At 38.0% G+C, this 27918-nt stretch overlaps 5 protein-coding genes across 16 annotated transcripts; 2 read left to right on the plus strand and 3 right to left on the minus strand.

Annotated features, from left to right (window-relative positions):
• Positions 1-9310, plus strand: LOC100114182 (metallophosphoesterase MPPED2). 4 transcript variants are annotated; one of them, XM_031926231.2, is made up of 6 exons: positions 1-128; positions 7000-7144; positions 7214-7358; positions 7624-7900; positions 7982-8208; positions 8280-9308. In XM_031926231.2, the coding sequence occupies exons 2-6, from the start codon at positions 7022-7024 to the stop codon at positions 8405-8407; spliced, it is 900 nt and encodes a 299-aa protein (XP_031782091.1). In that variant the 5' UTR covers positions 1-128; positions 7000-7021; the 3' UTR covers positions 8408-9308. The 4 variants fall into 4 exon arrangements, with proteins under 4 accessions (XP_031782091.1, XP_031782090.1, XP_032455882.1 ...); XM_031926230.2 differs by lacking the exon at positions 1-128 and adding an exon at positions 6318-6524; XM_032599991.1 differs by lacking the exon at positions 1-128 and adding an exon at positions 6606-6707.
• On the minus strand, positions 2647-6726 carry LOC100114108 (probable medium-chain specific acyl-CoA dehydrogenase, mitochondrial). 2 transcript variants are annotated; one of them, XM_032599964.1, is made up of 10 exons: positions 6582-6726; positions 6306-6505; positions 6141-6216; positions 5305-5472; positions 5125-5225; positions 4829-4909; positions 4367-4606; positions 4082-4222; positions 3726-4001; positions 2647-3492 (listed from the first exon to the last, which is right to left on the minus strand). In XM_032599964.1, exons 2-10 carry the CDS (start codon positions 6315-6317, stop codon positions 3340-3342), a joined length of 1248 nt encoding a protein of 415 aa, XP_032455855.1. In that variant the 5' UTR covers positions 6318-6505; positions 6582-6726; the 3' UTR covers positions 2647-3339. The 2 variants fall into 2 exon arrangements, with proteins under 2 accessions (XP_032455855.1, XP_001599017.1); XM_001598967.4 differs by having other exon boundaries at positions 6306-6625.
• On the minus strand, positions 8610-22402 carry LOC100114227 (ribose-phosphate pyrophosphokinase 1). 8 transcript variants are annotated; one of them, XM_032599981.1, is made up of 9 exons: positions 21977-22123; positions 21405-21589; positions 16764-16925; positions 16313-16523; positions 14714-14897; positions 13982-14056; positions 11084-11307; positions 10670-11003; positions 8854-10593 (listed from the first exon to the last, which is right to left on the minus strand). In XM_032599981.1, the coding sequence occupies exons 4-9, from the start codon at positions 16519-16521 to the stop codon at positions 10501-10503; spliced, it is 1119 nt and encodes a 372-aa protein (XP_032455872.1). In that variant the 5' UTR covers positions 16522-16523; positions 16764-16925; positions 21405-21589; positions 21977-22123; the 3' UTR covers positions 8854-10500. The 8 variants fall into 8 exon arrangements, with proteins under 8 accessions (XP_016841931.1, XP_032455880.1, XP_032455871.1 ...); XM_032599971.1 differs by lacking the exon at positions 16764-16925 and having other exon boundaries at positions 21977-22402; XM_016986442.3 differs by lacking the exons at positions 16764-16925; positions 21977-22123 and having other exon boundaries at positions 8610-10593; positions 21405-21672.
• Positions 19888-24752, plus strand: LOC100114267 (ubiquitin-conjugating enzyme E2-22 kDa). The gene is made up of 5 exons (XM_031926237.2): positions 19888-20654; positions 22016-22168; positions 22264-22346; positions 22430-22593; positions 22939-24752. The coding sequence occupies exons 1-5, from the start codon at positions 20589-20591 to the stop codon at positions 23073-23075; spliced, it is 603 nt and encodes a 200-aa protein (XP_031782097.1). The 5' UTR covers positions 19888-20588; the 3' UTR covers positions 23076-24752.
• On the minus strand, positions 23947-27736 carry LOC100114297 (E3 ubiquitin-protein ligase RFWD3). Its single transcript, XM_016986440.3, has 4 exons — positions 27292-27736; positions 26752-27132; positions 25752-26673; positions 23947-25681 (listed from the first exon to the last, which is right to left on the minus strand). Exons 1-4 carry the CDS (start codon positions 27305-27307, stop codon positions 25129-25131), a joined length of 1872 nt encoding a protein of 623 aa, XP_016841929.1. The 5' UTR covers positions 27308-27736; the 3' UTR covers positions 23947-25128.
• Positions 27737-27918: the final 182 nt, after the last annotated feature.

Genomic DNA, 27918 nt, shown 5'->3' on the forward strand with positions numbered 1-27918 from the left:
TATCGGCGACCGGAATCGCGCGCGCAACACCGCGGCGAGTCTGATGACAGTCACGGCCTGTGCCTGTGTTTGGATGATGCAGGGCCGGACCGAGCAGAGCCGGGACCCCGTCACTTTCGCTTTCTTTGGTGAGTACATTTATTTTTCCAAGAATTTAAAAGATTCGAGCAACATTGCACTCGCCGATTTTCATAGTGATTATCGCGAGATGCCAAGGATCAGGCAATGGTGTGCTTTCTGGTACCGAATGTGGTAAAATTTTGAGGTTATGCGAAAATGTTGTCAACGCATTTGTAAACTACAGGTACCGTTCTGATGGTCGTTCATTGTCGATTGGAGGAGTCTGGACTTTGGGTCTTGATTTTTGACACTTTTTCCGTACGTTTGAGTCATCCGGCTAACGTTCTCGTGGTTGACTCGCCATACTTACTGGTGTATTGGAATACTAGCGACAACTTGTTGAGTTAGCGCAGGCTAGCTAAGAGTAGTATCTATTCCAATACGACTGCTCTGTACCTATAGGTGTTTTATGCATTAGCTAAACTGGATATTGTACCATCTGTATAGGTACTAAGTAGTCATAGTCAAAATATAACTTCTATAGGATTTGCCCTAAACTAATCAGAATAATATGTACCTATATCTGTACAATAAGTGTAACTAGGTTAGTAATTTTTTTTATGAGCCTGTGCACTGCAAGTAAGATTACATCCCATCGTAGTAGGCGACACCCCGCCGTTGCAAGTGACACCCCTACTTCCTCAAAGCAGGGACTATAAAAGCTCGCCCCTCGTCAGTTATCAGTAATCCTGTATCAGCTTTTGAAGAGCACAGATCATTCCAAAAAGCTGTCACATCGTGGACTCGTTCTGTCAACTGATGAACGCCATGGGCGTTTACAACCAAGGCATCGACTTCCTTCGCGAACTTCCCGTTGAATTATCTCAGATCATATCATATTTCCAAATTGGACACCCGATCCTTGCTCAATGCAGCTCAAGTCTCCCGCAAATGGCTGGCCATTTCCAAATCCACATCTACCTTCGGGCAACGCATTCGACGCCACATTCGCCGCCGAAACCGAAAACTTGGCCAAGTTTTGCCACCACCGCCAACTTCTCATTCCACTACTGTCATACTTTCCAAACCCATGCTACATATCCCTCAAACTAAAATGCCCTACTCTAAACCATCCATAGCTTACGTTCTAAATCTTTGCAATTCAAACCTCAGACAAAACAATCATTGCGTCTTAAAAAGACAATGAGATTATAAGTGGATGTATGCAGCGGTAACAATGCTGTATTGGATTAGAGTTATTACATTTAATTTTTATTTATTTAAAAATACAAATAGTTATCGTAGCGTTACATGCATACATCAAGCTCAATGAAATTGAATTTGATAAACGTTCTAGTCTTCCTTGTATCAGCGACGATAATTGTGTATCTCTTGCCCCGTCTGTGTCTGCTATACAGCTAGTCATTGACTACTTAGTAGTATAGAGAAATAAGGATAATTGACCTGCATTGGTTCCGGTAGAGGCTTTTGCAGCTATGGGCAGGTTTTGTACAATTTGTGCTTTCTGAATAAATTATTATATTTGACATTAAGCATGTATAAAATGTTCAGTTTCGCAAAACTGATAAATTTGTAGAGCACAGACAGCTATACGTTACATAAAAAAAACTATTAAGTACATAAGAAATCTCTTTGCAAATTGCTAGTCTTTGTAAAGTCCTTTGTGCCATTTCAAAGGTTCGAATTTCCATCAACCTCGCAACTTCAATGCACGTACTCTCGCAATATTCCCTCGCGAAATATACAAAAACTAGGTACCAATCATGTGCCAGTTGTATCGATTTCGAAATCGCGCAAACTATTCGACGCGGAACAAAGGGCTTACACCTGGCGGGGCCGTCTATATAATATGATGATCATATGCGCGTCGCTTCTAGTCAGCGTATAATACGAGTAAGTAGGAGCCATCCACGACGCGCGAGATGACAGTGGCTCGCGGCGGCCGAGCACCGGCAAAAGTGGGTCAGGTCGCGTCAGGTGTCACAACTACGTTCTCCGGGGGTCGGCCCGCTTATATGGAAGCGTTTTCTCACACCGAGCTATATAGTATAACACAGACAGGCGCTCGCACAAATTGCATAATTCGTCGACGAACACATGACCGGTGCTCCCGCAGCCAAGCGTCGTTTTAATAATTGAAAGTGCGCGATTAACGCCCCACAGGTAATCAAGCATGTCCATCGCTGTACACGAATACCTATTTATACGCCTCTCCGTTATAATTGACGGTTCGTTTCTGGCTGTATACTTTAGACTTCGAAATTCCATGGCAGCTGATTCGCGCGACGCTGCATTCGAAGGCGATATGAGTATTTACGATGGCGGGGGCTTTTTTTATATGCGTCTGTTTGTACACAGCTGCGGATCCATTACGTATTTATGCCTCGCGTGCTTTCGCGCATTTATTTTCACTCTAGTAAATGTGACGATGCACGAACGCTGCTATTAGATAGAAAATAAAAATATCATCCATAAAAGATGCATTGTTAACACAACGTTACAATTTTTCTATCTCTTAATGATTATTCCTAAAAGAACAGGATGCAGAAATGATTTAAGACCACATTATTTCCAAAAAATTTCTTCGTTTGGACAAAATTATAATGGCGCAAACAATAACTCCGTAACAGTAAATTCGTTTTTCTAATCCACACTTCACTGAAAAGTTGTGACGACTCAAACAGCCTCTAATGCTCTTTATAAATGTACGATGGTACCGTGTGCAAGGGATCAAAGTCCTTTTTGATACGAAAGATTACGCGATGATTTGAGCACTCGTGCTCAATCGTGCTTCCTTCTTGGAAAAGCCCGCATATTTATGCTTCTAGTTATACAATGTACTGTATTGGCGAATAACGATTGAAAAATATTGTGTTTCGTTCACGCGTGGCGCATTACGGGATCGTGGAAATTTCTAAAGTAATCTATAGTTATTGTCAAGTAAACGGTACGAATCATTATAATATAAACTTCCAAATTTTTATTATATAAAATTAGACATTTTTCGGGTCTGTATAAATAATAATAAGGACGTATAAAATTTGTATATCAGTATAAAAATGTTTGTTGACCTGGAAAAGTTTGACCAAATTACACTACATTCAAAGGACAGGCAAATTGTATTTATATTATACATTATACACATGTAAAAATATATTCGTTTTTGATAATCTCTCTTTTAAAATCTTTTAAACAATTAAATTGCATTGATAAAGGCTTTCAGTGAAAACTTATTAATAAATTAAAGTAAATATAAATTTAGTGTATTCCTTGCTTAGCGTTAGCAAACAATTGTCTGGAAATAATCAGTCTTTGAATTTGAGCGGTTCCCTCATAGATCTGGTAAATTTTAGCATCTCTCATAAGTTTTTCTACAGGGTATTCGGTGTTGAAGCCTGCGCCGCCAAATATCTTGAAAATAAAAATGATCATATAATACATATAGTTGTAACAAAACTAATAATTATAGGAAGGAAACGTTTGAAATATTTATGCCCAAGTTTGAGAAATGTATTGAAAGAAAAATTTTAAAATTAGTTTGAATATAATTATTTTTCTTGCTTTTGTGTGTACATTGTGATTGTGCACCGTAATCGATACTTATCACACTTTATAAAATCATGATAACTACAAAATATCTTTACCTGAACAGCATCAGTTGCACATTTATTAGCGACATCAGCAGCATAACATTTGGCAATGCTGGCAAGCATAGATCCATTTGGTTGTTTGTTGTCAAGTGCATGTGCGGCCTTCATCCAAGCAAGTCTTGCAGTTTCAACACCAATTGACATATCAGCCAGCATGAATGCTACTGCTTGGTGTTCAGCAATTAGCTTGCCAAAAGCCTTGCGTTCTAAAGCATACTTTGTAGCCTCATCCAAAGCCCTCTGGGCTAGACCAACAGCACCACATGCAACCTAAATATTTAAAATCATAAGATGTGCTGTTTGAAATTTCATAATAAAAACCACAATTAATTAATTACTTATTAACTTACTGCTGGCCTAGTTTTATCAAAGGTACCCATAGCAACTTTAAAGCCAGCACCCTCACCAATTAATACATTTTCTTCTGGAATTCGAACATCTTCAAAAGTTATCATGCGAGTGTCTGATGCTCTTTGTCCCATATTTACTTCCTATAATTTTTTTAATTGCATTTAATTTTTCTCTTTAATATTTCAATTGGCATGCATATAAAATTCAGACTTTAATTCAATAAAGTTCATTGAATTTCGTAATGCTTTCAGTTGCAATTTATTCTAGACATATTGTATACATACTTTGCGACCAGGAGTCACACCTTCCCAATCACGTTCAACTATGAAACCTGTGAAAGCTTTGCTTGCTGGAGCTTTTGGATCAGGGTTTGTTCTGGCCAAAACAAAATACCAGTTTGCAACTCCTCCATTAGTAATCCACATTTTTGTACCGTTTAGTATCCACTCGTTACCTTTCTTGACTGCTTTAGTTTGTACACCGTTTACATCCGAACCTGCACCTGGTTCAGTAACACAGTATCCCTAAAATTATTTAATAAAGCTCGTTATTAACTGACATACTTCTGCGGCTCTGAGGCGAAATAATCCAAATCTCATATAAAAATTAGAGCTTAATAAAATGTTAAATTGAACACTAAAATTTTTTCTTCAAAAATTTCTAAAGTCAATTAACTTTGTTTTGCCAAAAGCTGCAAATGAAAAGAAAAATACATTACATTTCTGTATAAATATAAATATACTTACTGCTACCAATGGTTCTTCCAGCAATCTACCAAGATATTTCTTTTGTTGTTCGTGATTTCCAGCCATGATAACAGGGGTTTGCTATAAAAAATCAAATATTTATAATATAATATGAAAAATGCTGATGCATCAATAGCTCTGTTTTTAATTGGATAATGCTATGGTCTCATGGCTCTATTAAATTTCCTCAATTACAATTTCTTACCAATTTATGTTAAAAAATCAATGAAATGTAAATTCTGATAAAATTTCAAGAGCCACATGATCATGACTTGACTAAACAACTATATACTTACTCCAAGACCTGATCCTTCTAAGGCAGTTTTAATTCCTGTGCATCCGTAAGCAATAGCTTCACTTACTATGCAGCCATCAAAAATGCCAAACTCAAGACCACCTATTGAAAAAAAGTATATTAATCACATTTTGATAACGACGAATATCTCAAGGCTCATTTCATTTGTCATTTTTATTACCTACACTTTGAGGAATGTGGTGATTTAACAAACCCACACTCCAAGCTTTCTTTACGATTTCCCATGGATATTCTCCACTACGGTCATATTTTGCTGCAACTGGTATAATTTCTTCTCTAGTGAACTTTTGTGCAAGCTCAAGCATTTCTTTTTGGGTGTCATTGAGATCTGAATCATAATGTATAATACATATATATAATAAGTATATTTTTTATCTGCTCATTCATTTACTGTAAATATTTTTTCACATAAATACTAATTAGTACAAAAAATAGAATTCAAGCAAAGATAATATTATACTAATGTTATCATATTAATTAAATACCATGTCAAGGACTTGAGGCACATCCAGACATATCTCTACTTTATTGAAACAATTGATAATGATCACCAAGTTTTTGATTGAGAAAGATGATTTATCACAGCTCTGATTATGCCTTTACTGCTCTAACTTGTTTTTTGCAGTAGAGAAAAATATTTATGAATAATGAATTACTGCATTAAGAGAGAAGAAAAAATAATGTTTTATAATACATATACAGTATGCATTCATAAAAACTTTTAGGATCACTAGTTGCATAATTGCATGTTTGCACAAATTCATGAAATTAGTAGAAATTCTATTTTAATGTACTTGTAACAGCCCAAAATTTGTTGACCTTTTTTTTTTAACAGAAATTGAAAAATATTTGTACATAAGTGTGAAAAAATATGCAAAATATATGAAAATGCACGTTAATGTAAAAACATATCTAGACATATCTTATAATATACAGGTGGGTCACTTTTTATAAATATATATATATATTGTCCAACAAACAAGCAAAATGGCTTACCAAAACTTATATTCCTTGACGCCAAAGTAGTCGTGAACGATTTTGTTGCAGTTTGGAGAAGCGGAGTATTGACGATCTAAATATAAAAGCAAACGTTCAAAAAATGTAACAACAATCGAAATAAGCGACTGCTGGAATATGCATAAACAGTGAAATCTGTCATACCTTTCGGAGCATTTTTGCGTACGTGTTGTTCGATGTAAGAGCTACTTGCAATCTACGGTTGAAACGGTCTCGTTTCCTGCTATCGAAATGTTTGACTGTACTTATATGAAAAGTTTTTAGAAATGACCGTTCACGATGACTTGCACGACAGAGATGCTTCGACAAGAGAAGATTACAACTGGCGAATGATGATGGCCGATCTGTGCAAACGGTCCAAAGGTTAACTTGTTACTTATACTTATACCGTATACCTATACCAACGTCGTCGAATCCAACCTTTATATACACTCTTTTGCGTGAATCGTAAGTTAGGTTAGACTGCGGAATACTCCCTATATACCCGTCTTATAGCTGTCAACTGGAGAACGTAAATTTTAGCGCGTTTGCGCCGAAAGGCTCTTGGTATATATAGAAGTCCTACCTATACTTTATAACGAAATAGACTTTTTTTTTAAAATAGCTTAGTCATAGAATGTTAGATATCCATTTAAACTAATAGCAAATTAGGAAAAGTAATGAACAATTTTATTTCTGTATACAAGAATAGTAGCATTTCAAATGACTTTTTCTGTTAAAGCTTTGTCATGTGTAGTTTAACTGTAAGTTTGTACAATTAAATGTTATAGCTATTGCTATTCAAAATGCATCGTAATATAACTAGTTTCATTCATTATTTTTTTTATTGAATATTCAGTGTTGTATACTGTTGAACAAAGATGAAGATTGCAGTCCATCCACTATCCAACAATCCAACTGATGCTTGGCAAGAACTGTCGCAGCAGCAAAAAGTTATCAAAATAATATCCAAGACTCCAACAACAGAAATTCCAAAAGATAAGGTGAGAATAGACAGTCAGAAAAATTTGATTCTTTCCAAACTTTTGATTGATTGCAATGAATTATTGCAGCTTCGAGTTGTTTGTATGAGCGACACACATTCCTTGACACAGTACATTAAATTTGACATTCCCAATGGAGATGTTTTTATACATGCTGGAGATTTCACAAAGTGCGGAAGTTTACAAGAAGTTGTGGATTTCAATAATTGGATTGGTAATATGTTTATAAAGTCATGTCTACAGATTTTTGATTTTTATGAAACATGACATACATAAATCTACTGAGCCTGAATATGGCAGAAATCATAAATATTGATTTAAAAAGTTTCAAAACTTATACATGATTTCATGATATAAAAATATTATTCATCAAGAAAATTATTTACTATAATATTCAAAATTCTGTTGGGAAGATTTAGAGCGAACATGAGTCTTGGAAGTAGTTTACTAATGATTTATCAATGTTCTTCCATTTTTAGGTAATCTCCCGCACAAACATAAAATTGTGATTGCAGGAAATCATGAGCTAAGCTTTGATTCTACATTCACACATCCATTTTCTACTCACCTTAGTGGAGACCGTCACAAGACAACAGGGACCAGTATATTTGATAGTATACCTACCTTAGGAATGCCAAAAGATGTTTTGAATGAAGCGATACAAGCAAATAATGTTAAAGATAAACTAACAAATTGCACATACTTGGAAGATTCAGAAATTGTTATTTCTAGAGTGAAAATTTATGGAACCCCATGGTATGTTTATAATTTTAAAAACTTTGTAATCCAGTAATATATTTTGTGTACATTGTATTTTATACACATCTATTTACATAGGCAACCAGAATTTTGCAAATGGGCCTTTAATGTACCTCGTGGGGAGCCATGTTTATCCAAATGGGATATGATTCCATCGGATACAGATATTTTGGTAACACATACACCACCAGTAGGACACGGGGATCAATGTTGTAGTGGAGTGAGAGCTGGATGTGTGGAGCTATTAACTACAGTTCAGAATAGGGTAAAACCCAAATATCACGTATTCGGTCATATACATGAAGGTAAGTTTTCAATTTTCAATTGTTCATACCATTAAAAATCATATTTTATTAACAAAAGCATTTTTTTTAAGGGTATGGCATAACAACAGATGGCAAGATAATATACATTAATGCTTCGACATGTGACTTAAACTACTTACCGAGCAATCCACCAATAGTGTTTGATGTAACGTTGCCACCAGGTGTTGAAAAAACATAAATGGAAATTAATCTTTAGCTTGCGGCACAAGACAAATTTAATAAATTAGTTAATATCGCGTAAATATTTAGATAGAAAAGTGATAACCGACTTTGTTGTATTTAAATCTAGTACTTAGATTATCTGAACTGATTTTTATAACACAATAAGAGCTAATATTATGAAGAATAAGTAAATGGACAAATCAAGAGAATCTCATTAGTTAGTCTATAGTAGCTTTATTGATAATACACGTTTTGTATTCAGCAGTTTGTATCTAAACTAATATTTATTTTTTTATCGTACTACTTCATACACTGCTACTTTTAATGCGCAAAGAATGTATTTATCGTAAAACGATTTAGCTTTAAAATTTATGTTTATAAAAATATATAGAATAATTATATAAAATGTTTGCAACTTTGAGGAAGAAGGCAGGTCAGGTTGTCTAAAAAGAATAATGTAAATCCCACAAATAAAATATCAAATTTGATATTCATTAATTGTAACAGTAAAAAACATACATAAGTTGTAATTACAATGTTAGTACTCTGAGGTAAACAATAAGTTTCATTACAAATGTTTTGTTGTAACATTGTGAGCATTCCAAAGTGCCATTAGTTTTTTTATTTTTATAATTTTAATCTCGATTTTACTTAGCTTTATAATTTTTTTGTACTTTAATAGATCAACAAAAAACAAAAAATAAAACATTTGAAAGAATCTTCCTATGGCATTTTTAATTTGTTTCATTTCCACTTAATTTTGTCGATCAAGACCAGCTTCAGCGAAATCATCGAGACCTGCTCACCAAATTCACTGGCTTTTGAATGTATATGTATATACAAATTTTATATACGTTGCTATAATTAATCTACTATACGGTATATCCATTAATTACAATTTTAGCTATGCGAGTTCATGTCACTTGAAAAAATGAAGATCTTATAATTTAGGAAATAAAATTGAATCGGTGTCTTTTACTTACCATTGTAACTCCATACATTTTTAATACAATTTTATTAAATAAAAGATTTTTTCTGATTGAATAAAAGGACATACATTATATTGCTGATCTGACAAAGAAAAAATTGTTTAATAACTTCAATTACAACACATGTAGAAGCGTGCTATTAATAAAAAGTGCTAGTAATAGACAGATGTTAACAATATTTTTTTTAATTGAATGCTTCCACATAATAAATTTATGTAACCTTTTTGTATGTGTACAAATATTGGTTCAAAGTCCTAAAAAATTGATGATTAATACATTAAACAAGAAGTACTGTAAAACGAGTAATTGTCAGAACGCAATCCTTTTAAAGAAATAGTTTATTAAACCGTTTTTTATCTCCTTATATAAAACATCTGAACGTCAAAAAATTGATCTCAAAATAACAATCTATATAAAAATGTATCGAAAATGGTCAAGAATTAGATTTTAATCAAACGTAAAAGTAGGAAAACTCATGCATTTTTGCAAGTGCTATCAATGGCTTTGTATAAAAAAAGGTGCCTAATGGTAAAACATATGCTGATTCACGTTATGCTTCTATTTTCAAAAATATAAGAAACGTCGATTACCTCATAATTTTTGTCATTCGTTAAATGCAAATAAAAAAGATGTACAACATAGCAGTTTTGCAATATCGCGCCCGGCTTGATTCTCATCAGTAATAATAATAAAACGTCATAAAGCGCGATTTTGCACTATTCATTTATGTATATAGTTATCGGATATGATATTTAACTGTACGCTACATATTCTACAGAGTCGGAAAAATCTAGACACGCTTGCTGATTCCTAGCTGCAAGATATTTAATGCATCGGCGGTATATTTTGGTGCGCTGACTTCTTGATTTAACAAAATCAGAGTGAAAGTTGCCGCGATTTATATATTAGGATTATTTTTATGCTGGTGTCATGGACGTTTCGAATTCTTCAACTTGTTAAGATTCTATCATCGAAACGAGTCACTCTGGCAAATTCCTCTCTTTCTCTTTTCTCACTCGCTCTCCTTTTCTACCCTTATCTGATAGTAGCAGTAAATCACTATAACGCACGATTACATTCTTCTTACGTGGCCTACCCAACAGACGCGAGGAAGCAGCTCTTAATACGGTACATTCGAAAACAAATACGACACAGATTCTCCATTGTGGGTCCTCCTGACAGCCTCGGCAAACATCATCGATACATCAATGCACTGGAAAAGGTCGAGTTGATAAAAAAAAATTCCAAGACGATCAAACGAGTAGAGTATAGGAGCAGCGGGCGCTCACCTGGATTTTCGAGCAGTCTTTCATGTGTGCGTCCTGGGGAATGGTGTTGGTGACAACAACGGCCTCGAAGCAGGCGTTGTTGATTCTGCTGATGGCGGGGCCACTGAAGATTCCGTGGGTCAGGATGGCGTAGACTTTGAGGGCGCCGGCCTCGACGAGCTTGTCGGCTGCGTGACAGATGGTACCGCAGGTGTCGGCCATGTCGTCGACGAGGATGGCCACGCGGTCCTTCACGTCACCGACTAGTACCATGCTCGCCACCTCGTTGGCCTTCTTCCTCTCCTTGTGGATCAGAGCAAAGTCGACGTTCAGTCGATCGGCAATGGACGTCACTCTGCGAAAGGAAAGTTTCGTTATTCGTCGCCGTTAAAATGGATATGGATATTCTTAGAGGAAAGCGGAAGAGAGTCTCACCTCTTGGCGCCGCCGGCATCGGGCGAGACGATGGTGCTGTTTCTCCACTCGGGTATGTTCTCCTTGATCCACTTGAGGACGGCGGGCTCGGCGAACAGGTTGTCCACGGGAATGTCGAAGAAGCCCTGGATCTGGCTGGCGTGAAGGTCCATCGTGATGATGTGATCGGCACCGGCGACCGAGAGCATGTTAGCCACCAGCTTCGCCGAGATGGGCGCTCGACTCTGAAAAATGTCGAATTCCACGTTAGCTGTTCGCTCCTTCTTTCTCGACTTGCAACTATAGGTAAACGCTCACTGCGCTCATAACATAGCTAGAGAGTCAATTATAACATTAGACACGAGTCCTTCGAAGTCCATTTGCAACTGAGAATTCCCTGTAATCTGAAAAGTCAGCTCCTTATGGTTATTCATTAATTTTTCGTTTTCTTACCGAGAGCTGTATAAAAAAATGCCAAACAAAAAGCCTCGACATTATTGCAACTTTCGTTTTATCGTTCGCGTAAATATACAAGTCTCTGTGGAGGGGACAAAATATGAATACAATGGCCTGGTATAACATAATCTAATATGTACAAAACACATATTTAAAAACTTATTGAGGCGTTTTACAAAAAGACATATAGAGGAAAAGTGTTGCAAATGCACCCCAGTTAAACTCATGGACAGGACCCCTCAGCAAAGCAGTATAAAAAACTATAGAGAAATTAATGAAAACAGTACGCAAAAAGGCACAGTACATCTCTTGACAATATAGAAAGTCGCATACGGATACTTAAAAAGCGTTAAAAATGACAGTTGCGAGTTGCGTATTCGATTACAGCTTACAGATTGTTATTTTACTGTCAAAAAAATGTACTCTACTCCTTTCGCAAGACAAATTTTATTTCATCTATATCAAACATTCTGCGGCATAAGATGAGCTGCAACGCCACAAAAAAGCTATGGACAGTACGTTAATATTTTCTTGTTAGAATATTATAAAGTACAAGTGATGGAGAAGTAGGTATGCCGAGCAACAAGCTGTAGGAGTGCTGTTATAAAATCCGAGAGCAGCAATCGGTAGCAGCAGCCCATACCCGCTAAAGCATCACTTTATCAGTGAGTAATTAAGCTTTCCCGAGATTAATTGCGTTGGCTCGAGAAAAATCATACATAATTATAGACGTAACGTTTTTTTCCTTCTGTTTTTCCACACAGTTCACTCAACGATCACGAGCGATAAGGCCGACGACTCGCGACGAGTTGCCGGAACGGCGGCTTTTCGAAAACCCGACAACTTCCGAACGATTATGTATAATTTTTCTCGCGTTCTGTGTTAGTTTTATTTTTAGTATAGATTACGCCACGCTGGACGAAAACAGAATGCACATGAAGTAAACCCTGCATGAAAATGCTTTTACAGGAAATAAATGCTAGAGTAACATAACATTGCTGCTATCATATTAATATTTTGCCCTCTCATTCAGATAATATAGTCAATGCGCCTTTACCGAATATTCCGCATTAATTTCATGAGGGTGTAAACATAATGTTGAACTAGGTGTATGTAGCGGAAAGGAGAGCTGATATGATGTTGGATTTGTTTTGTTAGTCCTACCAAAACAGTAATAACAATAAATGACAATAAATATCAATAACAGTGAGAATTAACGGCCGGACGAATTGGGAAAAAAAAATTTCAATAAAAAAATCTGTATTGCGCTCATCGAGTTATAATCATATAATAACGGCAAACACTCGAAAAAATCTCGCTTCTCGTTGCTAGGTTTTGCTTTTTATACTCACTGTCGACAGGTCGGGCACAAAGTCCTGAAAACACGCAGCTATTCAGAACTTTGCTAATGAAAACGTTATGCACGCTATTTATTTTCATGATATAATTATATGGCTTATGCTATATGCTTGATGCAAACACATGAACACATTTTATTAATTATTAAATTGAATTTCAACGTCATGTTTCATATGTTTACAATTTAAAACTAGACAACAGTTCTTATATCAATGATGAATGTACTATACAATAAAATCGTACGTTTTATTAGAAAAAAATTGAAAAAACTTCAAAGCACAACCAAAGATTTTTTGAATTTTCATTTCTTTTCATTTTCGGCCTGCCTTCCTACAGTTATGTAATAATGAAACCCAAGAAATCTGTAGACATGCAGCATTTCGGATGATTCAGCCAAGAATCTCAAATATTATGTATATATGAATGTTGTAAAGATGAGTCTTATGTCTCTCATCAGATAAGGTATAGTAAATACTGAAGGTACCCCACACGATTGTTGTCATGCATCGATCTTGCAACAAACAGCGAGGGTTATCCACTAACTGATAACCTTGATGTTATTATGAGGCGGTGCTGCCTAGACTTACGCACATACTGACGTTAATAATTTTGAAATATCTCTGAAATGTGGTTATGTTATTGATCGACAGAACAAGAAGATAAAGCTATTAATTACAAAATTTTGTTTTTGAATTTGTATTTTACTTGACGTTTTTATCCTCGCGAAAAAGATTATCAAATTTTCTTTAATTTTTATTGTTAGAAGCACCATGTGAATAGTAAGTAAATATATTGTCAACTGGTTAATTAACCATGCTGTATTTATGTGCTAATTAGTTTACAAATACGTGTAATTTGTTTGTTTTCAAGTTCAAGTATTTTTCTCACCGATGCAATAGCATACTCATATTTTCGAAATTCCCTTGAATGAAAAGGTGATCATAACAAGCCCAGTGTTGGCACTTTTTCCAAATGTATACATTCATGTACATAGTGATGAACTTATATATTCCATATGCCCGTTTTGTGAACAGCATTATATCCCTTGGATTAAGCTATTGAAATGTGAAAAAAAGAGCAGAAAAAAGGATCACCACAAGTTACCCTGAATTTCCACTCGTTCGACTTCATGACAAATTGACTCTTAGATGAGTCTGACTTGTCCCCACCATCACCTCCCTGTGAAGACATCAATAATAGAAACAGATCACAGCATGTTTATAAAGATCCTCTGAGCCTGACAGTCACATCGTATTAAATATAAAGTATTGTCAACTATGACAGTAGGTATTGCATTTATATATTCCTTTTGTAAAAGCTAAAGTAGATACATAATTAGTTGCTGAAAAGAGAAATTATAGATTAAAAGCTTACTATTGCTTGAACAGAATCAAATGAGACATAGTAAATGAGAATTAGATGTGAGAAATCATTAGTTAATATATCGTTTCTAATTACATAATATTATACTAACTACATATTGCAAAAGTTGAGCAAGATTAATGCCACACTACTGGTATACTAAAAATAGAACATACATGTGTACTTTGACATTCACTTTGAAAGCAGGTGATTTAAAGAGGCAATGTACCTTGATCTTCAAATTTAAAGTTAGGTACAAAGTTTAGTTCGTCTTGAGAATAGAGAGAAGAATTTTGTACAAGTTATTAAAAAAGCGTGTATAATACTTGCCATGTTTGATTTTGTTCTTGCAGTAATGATAAATGTACACTATTTCATGATGAGATACATGTGCAGAATTTTGTCAAAGAAAAAAAAATGTTTGAGTCTCTGCTATACCAAACTTTTGTTAAATATTGTCCAGTAAAAGCATACCTTATCCTTCTTGTCCTGTCGGGCATAGGGGAAACAAGGAATGACAGCAGTGACACGGGATGCAGATGCAATTTTGCAGGCATTGATCATAATCAACAACTCCATGAGGTTGTCGTTGACTTCACCACTGCCACTCTGAATGATATAGACATCTTCTCCTCGGACAGATTCGCCTATCTCCACACTGTGTACCAAAGTAAACAGTATTAATTTAGAAAGCAAATTAAAATGGAATAGTGAGAATTTAGCAACTTTGTTATTGGAGTATTTCACATGACATATTCATACTCGAAATGGATATTGAAAGTGCCTATCAGAGAGAAAATTTATCAAGCTACACGAATTGCCACAGCTTTATTCACTTTTTACAAAAGCATTTTAACAAAAAATATTGAACTGATAACCCATGTTTGTGTCATAGACCAGTACTATGCTGATTGCAACATCATGTAGAAAGATTGGGTCAATGTGTACAAAACAGATAACATGTGAAATGTGGAGCTTTGGATGGAAATTAAGAAATTTGTAAAAAGTTGATTGTGCAACAAGTAATATTTTATGACTAAAACGTTGGCAAATTAATCGTTAATTTTTCATCTAGGCAAGTCGCTAAAAGGCGCGCAAGAGAACAATCTCGTTATCATCGTTTTCTTGTTATAGTGAAGCGACAATCACCAACTAGTTATTAATTTTCTCGCATGTAAGTCGCGCAAACATTTGCACGCACTGCACGCACAACTGCAAACAAATGCGTACGTACACAGGAGGAGGATTTATTACACTTATTAGCGGAAATTGCTCCGAAACGACACGCGTTGCTCGCGGGTCGAAAAAAGGTCTGAAAATGTCGGTCGCGCATAGAGAAACAACAGGCCGCTGCGCTCTCTCGCGAAGGGAGAAAACGCGGAGCAGGTAGGTACCACTCAGCGCGCGTCTCCTCTTCCGAACGGCGCCGAGTTCTCGTGTCGCGATGGAAAAGAATTTCCGAAGAACCGGCTCTAAATCGGCATGCAGCAAGAGCGATTATCGCGGCTGGCGTCTATAGTAGCGTGTTGCCAGGCTAGAGAGACATCGGAGATCAGCATCAGGTGTAGAGGAAGCCCCGCGCGCGAGAGAACGCGGCGGCTCCGCGTTGAAAGTATATAAGTAAGTATACCGCTTGCTCTCTTGGCGCGCTCGAGCACGTGGTCGCGCAAAATTGACAGAGTCCAAAATACTACATGGCGCACACGCGACCGGATCGATGCGCGAGCGGGTCCGGTGCACGACGCCGGTGCCAGGCCGGGACATCGTCTCCTGTGCAGGTGCGCGCGCTGTAGAGACGCGGTGCATCGCGAGGTCGAAGTGTCGGATCGAAGCGGGCTGAGCAGAGAAGCAGAGAGAAGCTATGAGAGAGAAAAGGAGAAGCAGAGAGCGCGAGCACGCGGGGTGGCATAACGCCTCGCGTACGCACGGAAGAGAAAAAAGAGAAAAGAAAGGGACAGACAGACAGACAGGGATGTTGTAGAGAGTAGAGCAGGCACTAGGCAGCGAGGTGAGGTAGTTGTGCATAGCATAGAGAGTGCAAAATAGAGAGTGCAAATAGTGCGTCCATGTTACCATGTCTCGAGGTTGCTGAATTTCTTGGTGACGACCTTGCCGATGTCGATGCCCAGCCTGTCGACGATGCGCTGGGCAAGGTCCGGGTGCGAGGTGCCGCTGAAGACCTTAATGTTGGGCATTCTGCTCTGTAGGTAGCCGCTACTGCGAGGCTTCTCCAAGTTTGCGCGTAACAAACTCTTGGCACGCACTGGCTGCGAGACGGGCATCACTGGCTCAGCGGCGACGCACACACATACACATCGCACGACACGACGACGTAGCCAGCCGCGGCGACCAACCAACAGGGGGAGTCGGACAAGGACGGCCCGGGGAGAGAGAGAGAGAGAGAGAGAGAGAGAGAGAGAGAGAGAGAGAAAGAGAGAAACAAGCCGAGATCAGTCTACAGTGTAATATAGATGTATATAGATATATGGATGTGTATGGATGCTCTCTGTGCGCAGGTACATACGTCACGAGAGGCGAGAGGGAGACGCTGCCAGCCGGCCCGCGGCCAATGCCGTGCGGCGCTCGGCTCGCCGACGGACGTGACGTAGCCGGCCAGGCTCCGCCTTTTCCTACCCCCTCGACGCCGTGTTTTGCGCGCCAGATCGTCTGCGCGCGTGTCTATGTTCTATGATAAAAGACGAAATATAACACACTCTCGAGCGCACTCGCATACTTGTACCGGCGCAACGATCTTTTGTAATTTTGCGAAAGCAACTGTGCCGGGTTCTCGATTCGTTCGAGGGGGCGCATAAATCATAATAAATGTTATTCAAACGCGAGCTCGCGCGCAGTCTCAAACATGCACGTGCTCGCCATCTTGGGCCACGCTTTTTCAAACGAGTCGCGCGGTCACGGGTAATTCTTCAAGTTTACTGGTATTTTCGCGCATCGGAATCGCTTCTCAATAGCTTGGACCCGTGGTCACCGTACTCTCTATATGTCGCAGGGGATTTTTGGTTGCAGCAATCATTTTTTGCGACCGGTACCTGAAATCGCTACTCTACTCATGCCTACCGAACCCAATGACTTAATACGCACTAATTGATCCGAATAAACTTTTCAGTTACGTCGATCGAAGTTGTACAGTTTGCAGCGTGCGTAATGAAAATCAATCGGCGCGATGATCCCGGTGTCGAAAATTACAAAACGGCTCATCATAAATTTACATCAGTCGAGAGATTAAAACATTTTTGAGAAACTCTTTGTTGCGAAACTACTTTATATAAGCACACAATTAACACTTGAGGATAAAATATTTACCTTCGTGAACCTTACACCAGCTATACACAGCTGGTCGAATATGCGCGATAATATATATGGTGTCGAGTATTCTACACGCGCCTATTAGGTGTCAGTTACATTGTCTGAATGAGACTGAGATAATATATATATATATATATATATATATATATACGCTATGGTCGCGGGCAAAAAATCAATTTGCATCGAGCCGCTCGTAACTGGACGCGTGTCGGAGAATCAAAGGTGCAAGATGTGCATCAAGTATCTATAATCCCAGCAAGGTTCTCGTCGATCTGAAGTATATAATTATCGTCTGAGCGTACAGACGTTTCGCCTCTTATCGCCCTCAGCGCGGCGACAAGCTCGAGGCGTGTAAAAAACAAAAATAACCGAGCGTTACCCCCAAGCGAGCGGACGTTTCCATAAACCTGCCGCGAAAACTGAACTATAGTCGCGTACGCGCACTTGGATTGATAAAATCGTTGATGAAGCGCCACTATACATCGTAGTGATGCGAGAGCTATATAGCTATGTGTATACAGATCGAGGAGGTGTGCGCGCGACGTCTCCACGTTGGTAAACAGGCCGATGTCGATCAAACGCGAGCCTCGCTCGATCCACTGATCGTTTGTCTTCCATCTCTGTTTTTCGTCTGCTACGCACGCACGCAGTGTGTCAATGCGCGCGACCTCGACCACCACGAAGCGGCGATACATTCGTCGGATATGCTTAAGCGTGGAGTGAGATTATGAGAGCGTTTTTATTATCAGCGCGGAAATTTTGTTTATAGCAGCGCGCTTTTTCGAGGCGGCCGTATACACACACACACACCCACACACACACACACACACACACGATCGCATCTTTTCCGCCTTCGTCGCTCATAATTATCTCCCGAGTCTTGTGTGCGTGTATGGCTAAATATATATGTATATATCCCGCACACTTTTTTTCACGCCCGACGTTTTCGTCATTCAGCGATTCCTTGTTTTCTTCCGGCACCCGCGCCGAGCTAGGCTAGCGCGCCTCGAGGCTTTTCGGAGTAACTACCAGACGCGCGTTGATAACATGCGAGCACGTGGAGTTTTTTGTTGTGATTTTCATTTCGAGACGCTCCGCGATCGCGGTGCAGCTCTCATTTCGTATATTCCGTATCGTAAATTCCGATGCACGCCTCGATTTAATCACAGATTATATAAAATGGTTCGAAAATGCTGCAGAATAAGGGATGACTGCGATGATCTATAATAATCTAAAAATATAAAAATAAAGTGCCAAGCATATTATGCATACAATTTTCTGATTATTTTTTTTTCCCATTCTGTACTTGCATTCAATGTGTATAATAATGCCTCGAGACCGTTATAGGTATACTAGACGGATTTTTGTAGTAGCTAAAAATTCGTGTACAACTATTTTAAACCAAGTTCTTGAGGTCCAATTATTTGATTTTTTATTTCCATGCAACCGTTTTGAACTAACAAAAAAAGCGTTCAAGTTTGCCCCCCTTAAACTTTTTATTTACTATCGCACTATCAAACCTCAACAACGAATGTCGTAAAGAATGCGGCCATTCGGCAAATTATTTGTCTTGCGCGATCGATTTCATAGGAGTTAAAAATAAACTACAGATCGGATAATAATTTTCTATAAGTACACGATTTGCTCTTGCGCTTTCGAGAACATAATAATCTTCCGCCATATCTCACTATCGCGGCGATCTTTGCTTCTTACGCGCGACTGCGTTTATAAGAATATAATTGTCTCTCGTCCACATGCCTAATAGTGTCATTTTAATGAAGCTCTTCCTACAGCCACGTTTGTTGTGTATGTGCTGCAAGGTTATCGAATTCTCTTCTCGCAACAATCCGAAATTTCCGTTGCGCACCGATAATATTAAAGCATTTAGAATAAAAATAAAGTGGCTGCGATCCCTTTGTTCTTTCATCGTGCTCGGAAGCCGCACAAAGCGTTCGTTCGCTCGTTCGCACGGAAAAAGTATTTTGGGCTCGTGAAAATTCGCCTTCGCTTGCCAAATCTGCGGACGTAGTTCCGCAAGCTTATTCGAGAAGTGATCCGCGCGGGCACGTGTGCGGCGCACAATGAAAGTTTTGGAATGGTGAACCGCCGCGCAAGTGGTAACCGACGCATGTATACCTTATCAAGTATACGAGAATCGGCAAGCATCGAAACGAAGAACAGCCGCCCATGATGTTTCCCGCGATGTCGCGAGGAAATGGTCGCGCGAGCTCGACAGTCAGCTCTTTTTCTCGCGCTTCTCTCGCCGATTAAACTTGTATTCAGAAAAGTATACCTACTCTTTGACGCAGAGTTTTGCGCACACGTGTCGTCGCTATGGTCGCGCATCGCTCGCGCACCAGCCCACAGCAAGTCAGCGGAGAGACAGAGACGGAGCGAAAACGCGAAACGTGTTTATATATATTGCTCACATACGCGCGCGCGCGCGCGCGAGAGAGAGAGAGAGAGAGAGAGAGAGAGAGAGAGAGAGAGAGAGAGAAAGACACACATACACACACACAGAGCGAGTTCGTGCGCGCGGCCCGTGCTGATTCTCGAATCTCGAGTCTTGACTCTCGTCCCGCGCAAGCCGCTTAGCCGCTTAGCCGCGCGATCTAGTCTGTAAGCTCCCGATCGGATATCTCGACGAGGAAACGCGTGCGGGGAGTGTGGTGCAGCGCGCGTCAGCCGAAGCCGCGCCAGGACGGCGAGGACGATGTCAGTGAGGCGCCAGTGCCAGCGACCGCTGCTGCTGCTAGCCGTCAGGCCCGAGAGCCTGCTCGCGCCGCGCGCATAACCAAGTCGCGCGAGAGAGACGTGAGAGAGGCCCTCTCCTTCTTCTTCCGCACGCACCGACCGTCTCCCTACTCTCCGCGAGTCTCCAGCAGGCGCTACTCCCTACGGCGCACTGAGCGGACTGTCACGGCTATCTCTCTTCTCTTTCTCTCTCCCCGGACCCCAGCTCCCTCCTGCTATCGCTATTTACTCCGGAGACCCGCTCTGCTGCCTATCGTCGGGGCGCCGAGTCATGGCGACGAACATCGCGGCCCAGCGAATCAAGCGAGAATTCAAAGAGGTTATAAAGAGCGAAGAGGTGAGTTATTGCGCGAGAGAGGCAAGGGCCTCCTCTCCTGGAGCTCCCGAGCGATGCCCGACCCGCCGGCGATCCGGCCGATTCTACTTATTGCGTAACCCTCGGCCTCCTCGACATCGACAGCGGCTCGGCTAGCTGCGGACGACTACGTTTCCTCGCGGCTCGCGGCTTCGTAGTGGCACTTCTCGCTTTGTCCCTGCTGGCACCGAGTCAACTTTCGATGACTTGCATTTGGTTCACCCTCGCACCATGCCGCACCACAAACTTGGCTCGATCTACCTTAGACTTTTGTTGATACCTGTCCGAACTGTACTCGACTTTGATTTACCATTTTCCCGCTTTATTTATTGAAAAACGCAAACAACTTTTGGAGCAGTCTTTGCATCGATCGCACTCTCACCACTGCAAGCTATTGTCGCTGAATCAACACTTTCATTGCTCTTGGTGAGAACAAAGAATTTCGCAAGAATCTGCGATGGACCAGATTTGCTCTGTTTAATAAGCAACAACCAATTCTTCACTTGGAATGACAAAGTGACAAATTTTATGTGACTTTCAAGCCGACTCTTTGTTCTCAAAACAAACGGAGAGAATTGACTGAATCTCCAAACAGTTTGGCTGTTAACGCGATTTTATCTCTTATATTCAACGCAGCATGGGTGTATAACCAAGTAAACTTGAAGAAATATCAGCAAAGTTACCTTATTCGTTAAATACGGTTTAATACACAAGTAAAAATAGTATGCTTACTCTTTTTTCTGTCCATTTCTGTGCGCGATTCTTGCAGCGTCTCTTCTTCTTGCTCCTCTGGCTCAGAAGTATTAAACTCGTTCATAGTTTCCTCTCCATGTGGAATACTTCCATGTCAATTACAAAACAGTAGGAGTGTCTGTGTGTGACGCAAATATTTTATCATTTCAAGAAGTTTCTTCACTCTATTATAGACAAGAAATGTCAAGGGTTAACTTTCTTATCATCAGCGATATTTGATTACACTTTTCGCTAACCCAAACAGTATGGAAATAATCTTTATTTCATTATTACTCAGAGTATAGCAGTTCGCTTATCAACTCTTGAGATCCCGTCAGAAATCTTGTAATATTTATACCTTAAGTAGTACTAACAGGAATTAAAAAAAGAAAAAAAACAACTGATGATAATTGGCGTTTGTCAAAGTATAGGTTATTCAAAATATCAATTTTTCATTTTTCTTCTAAGAATTTGTCAACTTGCTAAACTTAAATAACATTCTAAATATAGCATTTCAAAAAGGTTAAATTTTATAAATGTTATTATTAATTGCATACTTCACAAATACTTACTGAATTAACTTTTTATATTAATTCTAATCTATGTTTCAGGTTGCACAATGTTCAATCAAGGTAGAACTTGTGAACGACAGTTGTGTCGAGCTAAAGGGCGAGATTGCTGGACCTCCAGATACTCCATACGAAGGTGGCAATTTCATTCTTGAAATAAAAATTCCAGAAACATATCCATTCAATCCACCAAAAGTACGTTTGCAAATTTTTCATACTAATGTACATTTTAGGGTGAAAAAGTGCACATTTTTTATGTTAGAAACTTAAATAATATGGAAATATTTCAGGTACGTTTTATTACCAAAATATGGCATCCCAACATATCTTCAGTAACCGGAGCAATTTGTTTGGATATTTTAAAGGATCAATGGTAAAATATGCGCTTCTTCTTTTTATACACCTTTGAATTGCATACTCTTTAAAAACAACATTTAATAATGGATTGCATTACAGGGCAGCAGCAATGACTCTGCGAACTGTATTATTATCACTGCAAGCTCTCTTATCAGCAGCTGAACCAGATGATCCGCAAGATGCAGTTGTAGCAAAACAATACAAAGAGCATCCTGAAATGTTCCGCCAAACAGCTAAACACTGGACATCTGTATATGCGGGTGGTAAGTTTTGACATTAAAAAAATACAAAAAATAAGACATTTTTTATTTGAACAATAAGCTTATTAATTAAACTCGTGGAAAACATATTTGAAATAAAGAATGAAATACATATATTCATATTACATATTAAAATTTAATTGTCAAGAGAACAACATTTTTTATAATCTAATCTTGTAGAAAATTGTGTTGATTTATACAGTATGCCTTTTTTCAATTCATATAATACATAACAGAGCTTTTTGTAACTACAACTTGATACAATATGATTTTTCATTGGCAAGTTTATGTAAAAAAAATGGATAATTAAGAATTAACAGAAATAAATCAATGTTAAAATTGCAATAGGGCCATCAAAAATGCCAGAATTGGACGAAAAAATCCGGCGCTTGACTGACATGGGCATAGAGGAGCACAACGCACGAGTAGCGCTTTCCTCTTACAATTGGGACTTGGAACGTGCCACAGAGCAGCTCTTCAGTTAGTGATGACTGGATAGCAATAGCTCGATTTATATAATATCATATACATCACTCATTTCGTAACTCGAAATACTTGCACAAGCAACTGTCGCACTGAACGCATGTATCATAGCGGAACCTCGATCAAAATGCATTGTACGCTATGACAATATTCCAATAACATAAGCTGGGCGATTGATTGCCACGACGGCCGATAGTTGTTTATTTATTTTGTAAAATAGGCATGAAAAAAGAAAAGTGGGAGTGTGAAATGAGTCTAATAAAAATTCCAAGTCGGTATCGTACTTTAAGAGCAGTCGATTTAAAAGATAAGCGAGCAAATCGTTATCCAATGTTCTTGCTCACTTTTGTATAGAACACAAGTTCGCAGAAAAATGCTCATTAGGCAATTTTTTTGTAAACTTGAATTGTTTTCCTTTTATAATCTCCTACAGTGTATCTTTGTATATGTGATATTGATTTAGTCACCAGATTTTCTGGTTGATATGTTTTGGAAGAAGTATTTATAATATGAAAATTGCCGTTTTTTTTGGTTAATAATTTTTTCCTTTCTCATATTTTTTTTCTGTTGTAAACAATGTAGAATCTTCTGCAGTCAAATGTATCTGCTATTGCTTTGTACAAAAATAACGTATCAGAATTATTACTAAATTATTGATGAGTAACTGCATAATGGTGTTTTTTTTAATTTTAGAATGCATTTTCTTACGATTGTGAATTCCGTAAACCACTGCTTTGTATTGGATTTTTATTTACATTTTGCGACGGTATCCTTTAATGTTGGAAAATTTGTGCTTTCATTCGAAAGAATAGCTCTGTTTTTTATTATCTTGAACGAATTGTAAGTGATTCAAGTTTACTTAGATCTGAACTGTACATTATTGTAGCAGAGGATTTATTTAGAAATATACAACATCTGTAAAAAGAACTATACGCTTTAACGTTACATAGTTGATGATCGAATTTTGTAAAATTTTTGGTGTTGCGTTATGTGTACGTCAAAGGGCGAATCTCGTCTATTCATTAATTATGTAAACACAAACACATCTCTCGGGCTCGAAAACAAAGGGATATACAAAAAGGACGTACGCCCCCGAAGAAAGTGAGTGGTTTACATTCCAAGCTCAGGAACGACGTTGCATTTATCAATTGTCATCGATAACGTAGTTTAAATTGCGCTGATCCGCAGTCTTCTGAAGCATCACAGCGAATATGTACAAAGTACACACGTGTTTAACTAGACTAGAGAAGATTTCACAGAAAGATGCTTGAGTTAACATATTGTAAGTGAGTTTTGTTTGAATCAAACTTAGATTTAAAATTTATAAAGATTCATAATAAAATACAATATTTCTAGGCTGTGTTCATTAACTTTTACACATCAATTTTAAATATAAAATAATAAAATTTATATATTTTAAATCGTAAAGTATATTATCTTTCACTAAAAAAATTGAAAACGTTATATGATGTATAATCACTTACAGGTAATTAAAAATCTTAATGTGTAATATTTTCTAGATCAGACAATGTTTTTATCCATCAAAATCACACATGAATCATAAAACGTCGTGCTATACTGCTTTCTTTACGACGGAATCGGAAATCTGTAAGCTTGAAAAGAATTTATTCGATGTAAATTAGTTACTCAAGAATAATAAATCAATTCTTTTCCAACAATTCTATTTTATTTATCTTGAACTATATGAAATATAAATCTCATTATTATACAAAATTTTAAATTAAATTTGTTTTTTAATATTTCGTTTGAAATTTCTCGTACAGTCTTTTTTAAATCAAAACTTAAAATTAACTTGCATATTTTTATGGTTTTTTCTTTTTTTTTTAAGAAATTCAAACACATCTGTAAAAAACATATGTAAAACTATGTCTAATGACTTTAAATAAAAAATAATTAACTAAGAATCTTCATTTATAAACAATCTACACGATTTTATGTACATTTTGTTTTAGTCAAAACAGATTGAATTTTCACAGGCGCAGCCATAGAATATATTGAATTAAATTCAGTATTCATTGATTAACGATATAATAACTATATACTTGTGTCTTTATGATTATAAAGATGAAGTTTCTTTGAGGTAAGAATGGCTTGATACATATTAGCATCATTTCCAAACGAGCAGACGTCCAGTACTGGTTCAGACATTGGTAGGCTGTAAGTTTGCTGACCTGATGTTATACTCCATGCAACAACACTACTCAAGCTTTCGTTATAGGCGACAACCATCGTGTCATTTTGCAAATTCATATAACAAGGTCTTGAAAGCAATTTTTGTGAGCTTCCAGCATTGAATAAATGCACCTTATTAAAGTAAATTTTATCTTCACTTTTTTCTATTGTACACACTATATGTCTAATCAATGGATGTTTTGTACTAGCACGGCTTGAAAGCAATACATGATTGTCCCTTTCATTGTATTGTAAGGAAGTAAAAGGTCCTTCCACATCAATTTTATTTCCAACATAACGATTGCCTTCTTTACAGCCATATGCATAACATGAGTTTAATTGACATGCCAAGTAGCCTCCAGCTCTTAAAGCTTGGCTAGTTGTTGGGACTGAAGCAAGAGAAACTACTGGAGTTCTGCAAGAAAGTAAAATATTAATTATTAAATTTTCAATTGAACAAAAAAAGATGTAAAACACTGTCTTACCTATCTTGTGTATTTTCTTTAGTAGAAACTCCAGATTGTAAATATCTTATATCGTATTCTGTAACAGCACCTCTTACATCCCCTACAAAGAATGTTTGATAGCTGTAATTTGACCAGCAACAGCTCCATAAATTTGACTCCGCTTGATAACTATGCACTAAAATATTACTTTTTATGTCTGTTAATTTAACTTTTTTATCAAATCCAACACTCAAAAGCATATCTGGATGTTGCTCTTGAAAGGCCATGTCTCTAATAACTGCATCGTGAATTATCGAACTTGTGGAGGCAGAGGATGTTTCCATGAATATCCTGCTGATTGCATTCTTTGCAGAAACCACCAGAATTTTGTGCCATTGATTATAAGCCATAACCCGACAAGTTCCAGCATTACAAATATCAAAAACTTTGTTCCTTTTCAGAACTGCATTATCATATTTCATACTAAAAGTATTGTTTTCTGATATTATTTTGACTTTCTGCTCTAAATCTTGAATCCTTCTTCTTAAAGAACTCAACTGCTGTTCATAAAGGGTTTCTTTTGATTTGTACTGTTTAAGTAGCATTTCAGCTGAATCTTTTTTAGTTGTCATTACTTTAAGTTCTTCTTTCAATTTTTCAATTTCACTTGTATCAACGCAGACTAGATTTTTAGCATATAAAATTCTAATATCTTTTTTGGATGCTTTTGTATTACATTCCGGACACTTTCTTCCCGTAGCATTTTGGGCAATGTTAAACCACTGTTCAATGCATTTAAGGCCAAACAGATGACCGCAGCGCAATGAGCAAAGTCTATGCTCACCAGAATTGCTCCAGAGTTCTAAACATATTGGACACCTGTGATCTTCGCCAATTGTTTCATCAGCAATGGCTTGTGCTGACTGTGGCTCAGGCACATCCAATTTGATTCTTTTTTGCGCTGGAACAGGTCATGAGAAACCATGAATATCACTATTGATGAAAAGTAAAATGTACGTTTCTAAAATATAGTATTTACATTGCTCAATGACTTCTTCGTCAGGCTGATCGACTTCAACGTCAGCATCGCTAGGGTGGTCCTGGTCCTGGTTGATTACGGTGCTGGCTTCGCTGAGCCTTTCGTCATCATCATCGCTCGATGCCAACATGTCGTCGCTCTGCGAAGAAGCTTCGTCAGGTGGTTGCGTCGTGTTGTACTCGGGTGTCAAATCGTCGTCGTCGATGTCGGAATCGTCCACCATGATATCATCGTACATTACATACAGATCGCCGTCGCTGCCGGCTTCGCTACTGTCATCGTCGCTCATACTGGCGTTCTCATCAGCCGTTAATCTCTCGTAAAGTTCCCCCAGATAGTTGCTACCTACGTAAATATCGCCGTAGTTACTGTCGCTGTAATCTGAAATACAAACAGAGCTTATTTCGACCTTTTTTTTGGTTCTTCAACTCCTCTGCCCTCGACTTTCGCGTGGAAAAGGTTATGTTGTCGGGCGAATATAAACAAACAACAGCTTCACGCGTACACTCGCTGATGAATACTTAGTGATTTAACACCTACCGTCATCATCCTCCATGTTAAAACGAGCAACAACACAGCATCGGAGCACCAAATGCGTTGATCTCAGTATATTCAACAATCTAGCACTTATGTCCTGACTCCTGATGAAAAGAGGTGCGAGCCAGCTTTTTTTCAGCGAATTTATGGACGATATGCATCAGCTTGTCGAGTGCAGCGATGAGTCGCGTCCGCATAGGTCCATGGTGAACCTGGCAACTACTCTTAGGATGCAGGTAGATTTATTACGGCGCCAAAAATGGCCGTAACGACTTTTTCTCCTGCTTCATGAAAATGATGCTTGCTCTTGTGACTTCTTTTAATTTTCATCAACGAGCATTTTTATTTCTGTTCAACAAACAGGTCAATTGTCATTTGTTTTTTTCATTTTGAATCAAGTTCTTGTCGCAGAAATAAATTTAAATATAATCATGTGTATAAGTATAGGTACTCAGACTTGCGTTGAAAAGTATATACCTCTATTCTTAGTTACGTCAGTTCCATCATATATGACGCGAATGGGACTGAGAGAGAAGCACGATTGCTGCTGACGATTTGGAGACGTCAAAAGTTAGGCTATAAAAAACTCGGAATTCCTCTTAATTTCAAAATTACACTAGCTTCTTGCTC

Source organism: Nasonia vitripennis, chromosome 1 (genome assembly GCF_009193385.2).
Source record: "Nasonia vitripennis strain AsymCx chromosome 1, Nvit_psr_1.1, whole genome shotgun sequence".
NCBI classification, from domain to species: Eukaryota; Metazoa; Arthropoda; class Insecta; order Hymenoptera; family Pteromalidae; genus Nasonia; species Nasonia vitripennis.